We start from the raw sequence: 14,148 nt of genomic DNA on the forward strand, positions 1-14,148 counted from the left end.
AATACCTCAAATGTTATAAATTAATAGTTTAAATGTTAGAAGTTAATGGCTTAAATGTATAAAATAACAATTTAAATGTTATAAATTTATAGCTTAAATGTTATAAATTAATGGCTTAAATGTTATAAATTAATGGCTTATATGTTACAAATTAACAGTTTAAATGTTTTAAATTAATGGCTTAAATGTTATAAATTAACAGTTTAAATGTTTTAAATTAATGGCTTAAATGTTATAAATTAATAGCTTAAGTGTTATAAATTAATGGCTAAAATGTTATAAATTAATGGCTGAAAAGTTATAAATTAATCACTTAAGCGTTGTAAATTAATGGCTTAGACGTTATAAATTATTAGCTTCAATGTTATTATTTTGATATTTTTTTTTATTTACCTTATATTTAAGTTCTTCTTCGATGTTCACCCGCCGGAAGTTGAGGCACAAAAGAGCTCGCGCGCGACTTGCGTCTTCCTTATATAACTTGTCAAGCTATCGGGATGTTAATCAAACGGTAACGATTTGTTGACAAAGCAGAAGACGGTTTTTCCATTATAACGAAATCAAATTGAACAATTTCTTAATTTTTATCGTAAATTGGCGTCTTTAACGATTTAATACGATATCCGTTTTTATAATTTTAACAGTTTCTACAAGCTAAGACTAAATTCCCATTTCTTTGATACTAGATTTCGACTATCAATTTAGTTTGGACAAAAAGAGAAAAAAAGAGCCTAACAGCAGTCGATGACGTTACTGTGAAATAAGTTAAGGTATTAAATAATCAGACAGATAAAACTCATATTAAGCATTATATTACTCGTGCCAATTACAAAATAAAATGTTCTTCTTTCTTGAATGACACCTACATTACTGTCTGCGATATTTAAAATTCTTATTTAATGCTTACCTAAAAGTCAGGTTCCTCTTTAATTACTCTCAAGTTAAACGAGCAAATTTACTTGTTACAGTTGTAACATAAAATGGCTTTTTTCTTCAGTACCGCCTGCATCGCTGTACGTGATACAAATATTAATTATGTAGCGAATAATATGAACTAATTGGCTGTAATCGCGGTTAGGTATTTCTTCGTAAGATCTATCAAAGGATCTGTTAGGCTATTTGCAAGGGACTTATTGATTCCTTGAAGAATGGTTCGATTGTTATAAATTAATGTTTTAAATTGTTGTTAATTATTCATTGGATTGTTATCAATTAATAGTTTAGAAGTTGTAATTAATTGTTTGATCGTTATAAATTAATGGTATAACTGTTATTAAGTAATGGCTTAAATGTTGTTAATTAACTGTTTGATTGTTATAAATTAATGACTTAAATATTATAAATTAATAGTTTGAATGTTAGAAATTAGTGGCTTCGATGTTGTAAATTAATAGCTCGTGGGTTAAAAATTAATGGTTTAACTGTATAAACTGATAGCTTAAATGTTAGAAATTACTGGCTTAAATGTTATAAATTAATAGCTTGAGGGTTAAAAATTAATGGTTTAACTGTATAAACTGATAGCTTAAATGTTAGTAATTTGTGGCTTGGATGTTGTAAATTAATGGCTTGAGGGTTAACAATTAATGATTTAAATGTATAAACTGATAGCTTAAATGTTAGAAATTAGTGGCTTAGATGTCGTAAATTAATAGCTTGAGGGTTAAAAATTAATGGTTTAAATGTATAAACTGATGGATTAAATGTTAGAAATTAGTGGCTTAGATGTTGTAAATTAATAGCTTGAGGGTTAACAATTGATGGTTTAAATGTATAAATTAATAGCTTAAATGTTATAAATTAGTGGCTTAGATGTTGTAAATTAATAGCTTAAATGTTATAAATTAATGGTTTAAATGTTAGAAGTTAATGGCTTAAATGTATATTATAACAATTTAAATGTTGTAAATTGAGAGCTTGAATGTTATAAATTTATAGTTTGTATGTTAGAAATTAATGGTTTAAATGTATAAAATAATAGTTTAAATGTTGTAGATTAATTGCTTAAATGTTATAAATTAATAGCTTAAATGTTATAAATTGATAGTTTAAATGTTATAAATTAATGACTTAAATGTTATAAATTAATGGCGTAAATGTTATAAATTAATAGCTTAAATGTTATAAATTAATCACTTAAGCGTTGTAAATTAATGGCTTAGACGTTATAAATTACTAGTTCCAATGTTATTATTTTTTTTTTCTTTTCACTTACCTCATATTTAAGATCCTTTTCGATGTTCACTCTCCGAGAGTTCACGCACAAAAAAGCTAGCGCGCGATTTGCATGTTCCTTATGTAGCTTGACAAGGTGTCGGGGTGTTAATCAAACGGTAACGATTTGTTGACATAGCAGGAGGCGGTTTTTCCATTATAACGGAATCAAATTGAACAATTTCTTAATTTTTATCGTAAATTGGCGTCTTTAACGATTTAATACGATATCCATTTTTATCATTTTAATAGTTTCTACAAGCTAAGACTAAATTCACGCTTCTTTGATACTAGATTTCGACTATCAATTTAGTTTTGACAAAAAGAGAAAAAAAAAAGCCTAACGGCAGTCGATAACGTTACTGTGAAATAAGTTAAGGTATTAAATAATTAGACAGATAAAATTCATATTAAGCATTATATTATATTATCGATATTCGTTCATTTACTCCTGCTAATTGCGAAATAAAATGTTCTTTTTTCTTGAATAACACCTACATCTCTGTTTGCGATATTTAAAATTCTTAGTTAACGCCTATTTAAATGTCGGGTTCTTATTTAATTCCTCTCATGATAAACGAGTAAATTTACTCGTTATGGTTGTAACATAAAATGGCTTTTTTTCTTCAATACCACCCGCATCGCTGTACGTGATACAGGTATTAATTATGTAGCGAATAATATGAACTAATTGGCTGTAATCGCGGTTAGGTATTTCTTCGTAAGATCTATCAAAGGATCTGTTAGGCTATTTGCAAGGGACTTATTGATTCCTTGAAGAATGGTTCGGTTGTTATAAATTAATGTTTTAAATTGTTGTTAATTATTCATTGGATTGTTATCAATTAATGGTTTAGAAGTTGTTACTTAATTGTTTGATTGTTATAAATTAATGGTATAACTGTTATTAAATAATGGCTTAAATGTTGTTAATTAACTGTTTGATTGTTATAAATTAATGACTTAAATGTTATAAATTAATAGTTTAAATGTTAGAAATTAATGGCTTAAATGTTATAAATTAATGGCAACTTAAATGTTATAAATTAATGGCTTAGACGTTATAAATTAATAGCTTAAATGTCATAAATTAACAGTTTAAATGTTATAAATTAATAGTTTGAGTGTTAGAAATTAATGGTTTAAACGTATAAATTAATAGCTTGAATGTTACAAATTGGTGGCTTAGATGTTGAAAGAAGAATTTTGCCGCCATAGCCAGGGGTTACCCCAGTGTGCAACTGCGTACGAAACGACTATCAACGCCTCGTATGGTTTCAACGCTGTAACATGGTGATGAGAGCGCGGAAAAGCTTTTGCAGCAGATCTAACACAGCGAAGGGCCGGTAGATGGCCAGAAAGGCAAGGAAGCGCGGCGCGCAATCAATAAGCTTGCAAAACGCGGTGCGGCGATGCCTCGTGCGCGGCCGCTTCGGCTGAGCTTTCAGTCGGACGTTCGGCCGCGTTGAAAGCTCACTAAGTTCGTTTGCTGGTTGTTTGATTGTTCGTTCGCTTGCTCGCGCGCATCTTGCCGCGTTACATCGGATCGTCGTCGTCGTCGCCGCCGCCGTCGTTGTCGTCGTCGTCGTCGTCGTCGTCGTCGTCGTCGTCGTCGTCGTCGTCGCCGCCGCCGCCGCCGCCGTCGTCGTCGTCGTCGTCGTCGTCGTCGTCATCGTCGTCGTCGTCGTCGTCGTCATCGTCGTCGTCGTCGTCGTCGTCGTCGTCGTCATCGTCGTCGTCGCTGCGTAGCTACGTGGTGGTGGACTTACAGCAAGTGGGAAAATGGCGACCGTGATACGATATAAATGACTTTGGACGAAAACTCAATGGTGTAAGCCTGGCGTGATTCATTTGAAACATGGGGACCACGGAGTTCTCGGAAGACTAAATGGTTATCGAATGAGATGATTTCGGACGAAAATATTGCCCGTGTCTAGGACACTCGTTCGCTTTTTCATGAAAACTCGTCCTTCCCTTATGGAGATTTTTCGAGAGAGTTGGAAGTAAAGGAGCCGATAGAACTGACTGGTATAATCTGATCAATATGGAAAAACTTGACAGTTTGGTCGCGTACTTGCCGGAGAACGAGTGACGGATTTAGACTGGAATTCGATTGTCGACCAACAATCGATTCGAGCTTGAGAATGGATATCTGTAGAATGGACTAATGGTATTAAAGCTCGCATGAGGTGTTCTTCATTTCTTAGCTGAGTGACGATTGCATTGATCGATGCCTGCTTCGATGGCTTGATAAACTTTCGCAACTGTTAACGCGATAATGCATTTGTACTTTGAAAAGAATAACAATGCCAAGTGCGATTGTAACATCTTGTCGCTCAGCTGGATGGGCAAGGTGCCGGACGAGTCACCGGAGGTACGTGACTTACTCTTTCAATGATTCCGTGTATTCTTCGGTGTTAATTGGAAAATAATACATTACCTGATACATTACAATTATGTAAAAGACTATAATAATTGATATATTATAGATTCGATTTAAATTAAGTAGGAAAGTATCGAAATCACACTGTGTATCTGTTGTATGCAAAGTGAATTGATAATGAGACTAAAACTGTTCAAGAGAGAGATTTAAATATTTTATTTTCATAACAAAGTACGAGAATAATTAGATCGAGTGAAGAAAATATTCAAGAGGTTTGATTAAGCATAAAAGATTTTCATCGTTCCAAAATTGTTAGTAAATTCTTTTTACTGGACATAAACAGAAAGAAAAAGATGGATTAGAAACCAAAAGGTAGATACGTTTATTTGAAGCAACGTTTCATGTCTATTCTATACAGCATAAAAACTAGTAAACTTCATGAGTTCCAAATAGAAAATTATTTTATTCTTCCTGTTAAAAGATGTGTACCATACCGACAGAATGAAGCCTGGCCTAAATTATCGTTCTAACATATATACTATATTACGTAGATATATAGCCGAATCGAGTCAATAATCTCAATATGACACGATAAGATTGTGCCAACGGTCACACTCAGTATCAGCAAATGCTACAAAAGCCGATATATTGTGTTTTCACTATGGTAATTTTCTTCAATTGTTTTCCCTTTAACTGTGAATTTTTATACTAACAAATTCGCCAGTATCAGTTCTAATTTTGGCAACACACCAAACGCGAGTCATCAAACACAAACTGTTAAGTATCACATTTCGATATGATTGGCGTCATTAAAACTCTAGGTAATATGGTCTTTGCGTTGAATGCAAGCAGATCATTCGATTCGTCATTTACTTCCTACTTCTACTTTCCCTGTTTTCAACTAACGCGAGAAGAAATATGATTGGCAATTAACTACAGTGGTTATGGCAGCGTCTCAAAGATACATATCACACAGGATGAACATAGCAGTTATAAGAATCGTGTTCTGCCACCGTACATAGAAACGTCGAATCAATTTATCATTATTTGTTCTGTGTAAACCGGTTAACTGACATTGGACGCGGCATGAAATTATCGTACCGGTTCGTTCCTGGGCTGTTGCGTCTTTCGATCGAGTTTCCTCGACAAGAGCATCAGATCGAATTTACCCCGTCTCGCATCTTTCTGAAGTATTTTCAAGATGAAAGTCGCGACTCTTGTGATTTGATGATTATACTTTTCTTAGAAAAAGGGTGGTATGGATTTTCTTGGACAATTATAATTTTGCAAGAAACTCACAATGATCTGAATAATAATTAAAATAAAAGAAGGAGATACGTTAAATAATACGTATTTATATTGCGGACAAATTATCCCGAAAATTTTATCACAATCGGTTAATGTTACCGTGAGCTATGAACGGTCAAAAATGATAAAAATTGCATTTTTCCACGACTGTCGGTTTCCTATAACTGTACTATCATATTTAAAGATTTTTACATCCATCGGCGTCCATCAATTGTTTCTGCATCGACAAATTTCGATGAAATTTTCATTGTTTCATTGTATTGAATAAATTTTCATTACAGGTTCGGTAAAAAAAGTTTGTAAAATGCGTCCTTTATTATTTTTCCCGCGATTCCGCGAGCAATTATAATTTTTCCAGAATATTTTTTACGCGTCACCCCGTTGTTCGTTTCTAAAGAAGTTATTCCTCCTTGAGAGGTGCGACAATACTTCTGTTCAGCACTGTATATGTAAATAGAAACTTGAAATAATAAATGGAACATTCAACAACTATTCTCTATTTAAGAAACGGCTTATGATGAATTTTCATACTCGGTTCTCTTAAAAACTAAATCTCGAACGAAAAAATTTTCTTCTATATCTTCTTCTTATTTTTCCATAAGGAATCACCTTACGCCCGTTTGTATGTACGTGTTATTTGGTTTATTTGTACCGCATTCTCTCAAAATATATTTCAATGATAAAAGATCTTAGATATACCTACCAATATAAAACTGGCTAGTTACGCAGCAGTTTTCAACGTCCTGTTTCAATCTTTTAGCCAAATTGTTGACCGATAGATCTGAAATGGATCAAGATTATTTCGAAATTTTTGTAAAATGATAAGATACACCAGTATGTGTATAACAGACAAAAGGAATCTAGATGATGAAAGAGTACGGTTTCATTGTCGAGCGATTGACTATTATTGGAGTTGCTCCGTTGATTTGGACCGATACAGCTTCCATCGGCACGTTCATTAACGTTGCATGCAATATTCTCAAATGGTACACGTGAGTGAAAGTCATAGATCCCGTGCGATGCCTAACTCTTTCGCCGTCCGATTAGTAGGAAAGAATATTTCCTTTGATTTTAAAAGAATGTATAAGTGTAGAGAGACCTCATTGCTTTACGATACTATATAATGATACGCGAGGATTTTTGGACATGGCATCACAGCGTAGTCGAAGAAATTGGAATTCGTCGCGACAGAGCGGAGACGCGTACGTCACATAGAAACGGCTTAAGTTGGTCAAGGGAGCGGGAAATTCGAAGGGGTGACGAAACACACATACATGTGTATATTCGTATGTAATCAAATCGACCAGGCAAAGATGAAGTTTGTGCTGCGTGTTTTCTCACAAACGTAGTTTGACACATACGAGCAATTCTTGAAACGACATTGAAAGATGCAGCTATCCTGAACCTTCCCGCAGAGATAGTAAGGAAAGATTGAGAATACAATGTTTATTGATTCTTAATGGCTGCGCTCGTTGTCTGCACACGCATTGATTTCATTCACTTTTCGAGACTATTTATGAAATGGTATGAAATCGTGTAAATATATAAATACTGTCAATTGAGAATTTGGAATTGTTCTCTTAAAAGAATCCATATATAATATATGAAAACGTACAATTTTAATTTTACCATTTGATGTTCTTATGCTTAGATGCAAAGACAGACATTCTAAAAAATGTCCTGTACAATGTCATGTCCAAGTTGTTGGGTTGGCATGGAAAAAGATTACTCCCGAAATATTCATTACCTTAATCAGGTGTATTTTTTCGTTTGCAATGATTCACGAACACGTTGCATGATTAGACGAAGCTGCTATAAGCAAACGCTCGTATCTATACCTAAGTAGGATTAACTCGATCCTCAAAGTTCAACGCACAGCCAGGACACAATCAATAAGAATTAATTACGTTTTCTGTGCTGTTTGATCGACGAATTTTCCCCATTCATTGATCAGCTCACTAGCCGTTGATTATCATCATCGTTATCGTTAACATTATCATTATCAATATCATTCATTCATGTATCTGACGAATGATTACTATGGAACAGAACTTTTCCAAAGGAAGGAAATGTTTTGTTATAGCTTTAGATCGACAACTCCATAAATTAGGTTTCATTTACTCATTTCACTCACTGCACGTGTACTCGCCGGATAACTCGATGATAATTTCATCCCCTTTCTTTTTATGGACGTTCTGGACAGTTTTCCTTCCGTTAACTCGCGAGAAAGGGCACGTGGCGGAATCATCAATCACAAACTACGAAACGTTTCTAACTTAAGCGATACAATATTTATGGAAAGTGAAGTGCTTGTGTTGGAAGTAATTGAAGGAAAGTCGAATCTCTTTATTCGTTTTTTTTTTTCCTGTATGACTCTCTTCATATTAAACCATAATTAAATTATTACCTTTTTATATAAATATTAGCTTCGACGGAATCCGTATAAAAAATTACAGTAAAGATACAGTTTCTGTACTGAATTTTCGACTTGTTTTTTTTTTTTAGGAAAGTCACTCCTCACAACTGCAAGGACACCCTCTGTAATTAATTATTTGTAGCGGTTAAATCAGATATAAAAGAAAAAAACTATAATCGTCAAAAGAAACTTCTTAACACGTTCAGTGGGAGATCGATATATGTATCGAGCGGAAGATGCGCTTGTGTAATGAAGTTGGAACATGTATATGTATCAAGCGGCCTACAACCGGGCGACGGCCGCTATATAGATCTTTATGCTAGATATCCTATCGCTGTAATCGTCTTTCAACGATCTCTCTTTTGTTTCTACAATGTCTACTTGTCAACGTTTCTACTGCCTTTTGTCTCCAGAAACGGATCGGTAATTAAATCTCGTGCGTTACTCTTATAATACAGACCTAATTTGCGTGTCTTCATTTAATTAATTCTTTCTTTGATGACGAACTCGGTACATGTATCGATATCGTTGTTTTTTAATATTTTTGATTAAGTTAATAATTTCAACATTAAACAAAACATAGGTGAATTATTGAGTTCATATACCTCGCCGATTTCAATGATTTTCGAATATATTGTCAGGAGCATGACTTTTCCCTATACGTATAACCATCGCTCGGCCTTAGTTACCGAAATTTTCGCAAAAGACTTTTGGTACCACTGCAGTGAATTCTGTCAATAATTGCGCGCCCGTTGCAGAGTACGCCCCTTGGAGCAGCGCAACGGCGCGGCGATCGGATAGAATAACGCTTAACCCAAATGTAATTCTTATTTTTTGTTCATAGTTTATATATATAGGTTAAGTGTCATTTTATCTGTCCACCGTGGGGTGCCGTTCAACCAAACTAACGAACACGCTGTCACTGTCATACAGTTACGGCTAGAATTCACTGTGGTGGTAGTACATGTTGGTAATTAAGTCCGAGTGGTGGTTACATGTATAGGAAAAAATTGTTTGAAATGTTGATTTTTATAACGTATTCAAAGATCGTGGAAATCGGTGTTGTGAATGATATACCGATGATAATTACCAATATATTTCCAACTATTTTACATAAGATTATGAATCGAATAGAAAGCGTAATCGTGTTTCACTTGTAGATGTTGATCGCCCGCTAATTAGATACATATGTACTTCGTAAACTATTGTGAGTTACTCGGATCTAGTTAGTTTATCCTGTCGATTAAAGGGATATCGTATATCGGATGCGGTTTTCATTGTCGGCTGATAGAAGACTGATAAGTTTCTTCGCAGGTAGAAAAATATTAAGGGACGTGGAGAATTTTGTATGGTTTTATTCTTGAGTATACTTGTGCGAAATCGAGAATATCGAAGCGACTATTTGATGGTCGTAATCGCAGTGATGATGGTACGTAAAACATAGGAGTAAAGACGGTGAAAATGAGAGAAAGACTTCCGGAAAGGTATTATCAAAGTTTAATAATTACGAATGTAATAATTAAGTTCGTTAGGTAATTGATTGTTCATCGATTGGTTAGTTAAATATCTGGACAGTCAGGATAGAATCATCCAACTAGATTAAATTACTTGTAATTTAGTAATTTGATTATTAATTGATTTTAAACTGTATCAAGGACACATAAGGTTTAATATCGTTTGTAATAATTAACTAATTAATTAAATTCATTAGCTTTAATTAGTTAAGGTATGTGGCCAACCTATTGATGTGTGACGTATTCTCCGAATTTGATGATTTTGAAATACGTTATGAAGCTCAGCATACTGAACAACGTCTTCCTATCAATATAACCGACGGTCGGTCTTAGTATTCGAGCTATACGCAAAAATATAGTTTTTAAACTGGATCGAGTTGATAGCGGTATTAATTCGGCCGTTGTCAGGCGATCGGCTAGCATTTAACTGCATAACTACTTTAAAGAATAATTGATTAAATTCGTTGTATGTCAATAAGAATAATAAAAAAATGAGGTGAAAGACGTGTGGAAAAGAAAAGAGATGTTTATGTTTTGCCAAGTCCTAATCTTGGAGCATATAATGAAAAATTGGCAATTCGGTGTTGGAAAATGTTTAAAAGTTGGAAGGATTCTTTGTCCGGCTAGCGAACGGTCTGAATGGTTATAGTTGGTTGAAATCTGTCTCGACGACGCGACGGCCCTTATTTTCTTCTTATTTTTTGTAAGGATTCGCGCTGGTTGGAGTAATTACGTGTACATAATGACAGGTCCGAGGGTGAAACCCTTGTAACATTGAATAACCCGCCACCTAACGCAGCCGCGCTTAAGCGGAAGAGTTACGTGCCAACGAATAGTAATACATACCAAGCTATAGTAAGTAGATTGTGTTAGTAGATACGTAGAATGTAGAGCTGTGTGCGAGTTCACGCAATACTGTGGCGTGGCGTGAGTGTAAATCCATCCAATATCGAGAGGAGTGCCGAGAGCTGACCGAATGCGAATTTTTCTGGCTTGCTGATCGATCGTGAAGATTATTATTCCCGTTTCAGTTTAAGGAATGCGAACGCCAATGAACGAAAGCCAGTGAAGAACATGGCCATTGTTATTGAATAACGAACTAGAGCCTGATACGAATTGGATAGAAAATTTAGCGTTGCAAATACGCGGTTATGTGCTTACTCAGTAAAAATGGTTTATAGAATCAGCGATAAAAATGTTTAGATACTATTTCTGATAGGCATCAGGTGGCAACTCGATATATACAATCCCATTTTATTTCTAATACAATATTATGCAATTATATCAAATGACATCTATCTATCTGTAAATATAAAAGATAGTTTGTTATTAATATTTATTTTACTTTAATTGTCGGTAACAAAGCATAGGCCGCATATTAATGTTCGTATATTTTTGTTTTTATTGTATAGTATCTATTCAGACACGAAACAGTAGAAAGAGCGTCTTGTAAGTGTTTTTACCCGAATTGAACTGTTCGATTGCTATTATCATCATTATCAAATAGATGATACTATGAACTAATTTGTTGACGTTTCATTGATTAAGAGCTAAACTTTGCTTATACGGTTGCCTTGATAATAATAAAAGGTAATGATATACATACATACGTACATACATATATCATGTACTGTTATACGACATGACGAGCTACATTCTATATTATTATTAGAGACTGCGAATGGGGTAAGATACATATAAACTTGAACGTGTGCTTGTTTAATAGTATTTTTTAACGGTCTGTAAAATGTATACCAAAATTTCATGCTCCTATTTTACGACATGTATATCGAGTTCCCTCTTTCCTCTTTTATTCTCTTTAATTATCGTTACACTGCTGATTTGAGATTCGATGCCTTTCTTAAGCAGAAGTAAAAAATAATTTCGCGTCCAACTTAAGAAAATAAACTCTCTATTCCAATAAAATTTCGATACAAATTACAATACAGACGCTTGATAATTAGTAGAAATGTTTACGGAATTACATAATACATATACATAAGTACAATGCTTAGTGCAGATGCGATATGTCGTAATTTATGGATTACGATACTCTTAAGTAAAAATGACTAATATCATGAAACAAAAAAAAAAGTGTTTTGAAGGAAAATTTTGTATTATAGCAAGTATGTAAATTAATTCCAACGTTCGAATCTTGTGGTATTTATAAATTCAATTTATTGCATGACACACGTTGGTTTGAAATTATTCATTTATATACATAAATATATACGCGTGGATCAGTACGTGCTTGTTTGAATTTGCATAATGAATTCATAAAAGCCCCTATACACACGTTGAAACATGTTGCGATGCAAACATGCATCGGATGCTTTTAGACTTTTAGACCACGACGGATTTTTAGACTATGGAAACGTGAGCCTCTCATGGTTGACTTCATAGCATCGTGCGGTTTCTTTGATGCGGATTACAAATGGACGCGTTGCGCAAAACAACGGGTAGAAGGAGAAGCAGGCGCAGGTGAACCTGTACCATGGGGCACTGTTATAGAGGGTGGTACCAATACCGAATGTAATTTATTAGTAGACTCTCGTCATTGTATTTTGTGTTTCAATTGTTGGGCGAACTTTGTCCGATAGGATTAATGGATGCTGAAAAGTAGAACCATTCATACATAAATATTTCTGTAATCACTCTGTACATTCGTTTTTAGTTCTTCTAATAAGGCGGAATTAGAGAATCTGTTTCTCTCAATTGACCATCTTTTTATTCATTGGCTTTTGTCTTTAATTTTGCATTTTTTATAATCAACATACCTCCTATTATTGTAGTAGGTAATAATACCGAAGTCGGAAAATAATCGGACATTTGGGAACACGTGTTTCAACACATGTTGATACGTCAACGCCACAAATTGCGAGAAATCATTAATATGGAGAGCAACTGAATCTGATGCTGATCTCATGAAACCTAGAGATGTCGATGCACACGTCACTACATGTTTCAACATTCCGTCCATTTTCCTGCACCAGGCGGATGATGTTTCTTGTGAATTTACTTTCATCCAACACTAATTTCTTGTTACAACCTCGTCGCGCGATAATGGCCATTAAATAGCGTCTATGTTAGAACTGCTTGGAATACATAATGCAGCGACATATCGCTTGAAACACTTTACAACCCCTAATTCACATACCGGTAGGTGTGAAAATCAATGCACGCTCGAATCTTCTCTTCGTACGCTTCGTAGTGTATGCATTGTACAGAATGTACATCATGTACACGTATGTACAAAATAGGTTATGTATGTATACAATCGTGTGGAACGTATGTTGTATCAAAAGTTTGAAATAAAAACTTGTTTCATTTAATAATTTAATCTTAATAATTTAAAACTATTTTAACGTTTTCAATTTCTTGGACGATTGTTTCAAAATATTGAATTACTTTACCAATACGCACTCTAATTTTATGATGTTTTCAGAAATATCAACGCAAAGTAACAAATATTAAGAAATATTAAGAAACCGTCAAAACCTGCTATATGCGATTAAAAATGTAATGTATCCATCAAAGGATTTATTCGATATAAAACATACATATTAATTTATTAATGATAACTATTGATATTAGTCCAATAGTGTGTCAACAGTGTTTAAGAATTATAAATTAGATCAATATCTAATTGTGATTTAAATCTTCCGATAAACACGAAGTAAACGGCAATAATGGCGGTTTCTCTTGTATTTACCAGGACGACGGATGGAAACTGGACCGTACAAATTACTACCAGGAAGGATGGCTGGCCACTGGTAATGCTCGTGGTCTGGTGGGAGTGACTTTTACTACGTCCCATTGTCGAACGAGAGCCACGGAACTTCCGCTAAGGGCAAATTACAACCTTCGAGGCCACCGTAGCGAGGTAAGTTTTATTTCGCCTCGCTCGCGTTATATACATTCTATTTTTCCGTTCTCTTATTTCTGACCCACGCGATCGTAGTAAACGCAATGAAAGTGTGATGTTCACAACAAAGTTGTGCAATTTCATCTTCTCTGTACCCTGTTTTCGAGCTACTCAAGCGGTTAATAAAAAGCGTTGACCTTTCTAATTCCTGGCATATTCCTACGATCCCTGTGGAAACGATGTCAGCCTGTGAGAATATTGATTTAAAATGTTTCCGAGTCAAGGTCGCAAGTGCTTCACTGTCCAAGAATCAAACTTAGCTCGGCTCACGTTCGAAGACGTTCCGCAGTTAATTCTGCTTAATTACTATTGATTCTCATTGTTATAACGGAGGCTATTCAACTGGAACTTGATACAATCTTGTTTCTTGTTTATAGTAAATAATGAA

The 14,148-nt window shown here is 34.4% G+C and overlaps 1 protein-coding gene across 2 annotated transcripts in view; it reads left to right on the forward strand.

Moving 5' to 3' along the window:
* The first annotated feature begins 3,627 nt into the window (after positions 1-3,627).
* Positions 3,628-14,148, forward strand: part of LOC122576119 (tubby-related protein 4) — a 33,046-nt gene continuing 22,525 nt past the window's right edge. For both annotated transcript variants that reach the window (XM_043746004.1, XM_043746005.1), the window contains exons 1-2: positions 3,628-4,588; positions 13,551-13,718. In XM_043746004.1, coding sequence (XP_043601939.1) covers positions 4,493-4,588; positions 13,551-13,718 — 264 coding nt within the window. In that variant the 5' untranslated portion in view covers positions 3,628-4,492. The remainder of the gene's footprint in view (positions 4,589-13,550; positions 13,719-14,148) is intronic.

This window comes from Bombus pyrosoma, linkage group LG15 (assembly GCF_014825855.1).
Source record: "Bombus pyrosoma isolate SC7728 linkage group LG15, ASM1482585v1, whole genome shotgun sequence".
Taxonomy (NCBI): domain Eukaryota; kingdom Metazoa; phylum Arthropoda; class Insecta; order Hymenoptera; family Apidae; genus Bombus; species Bombus pyrosoma.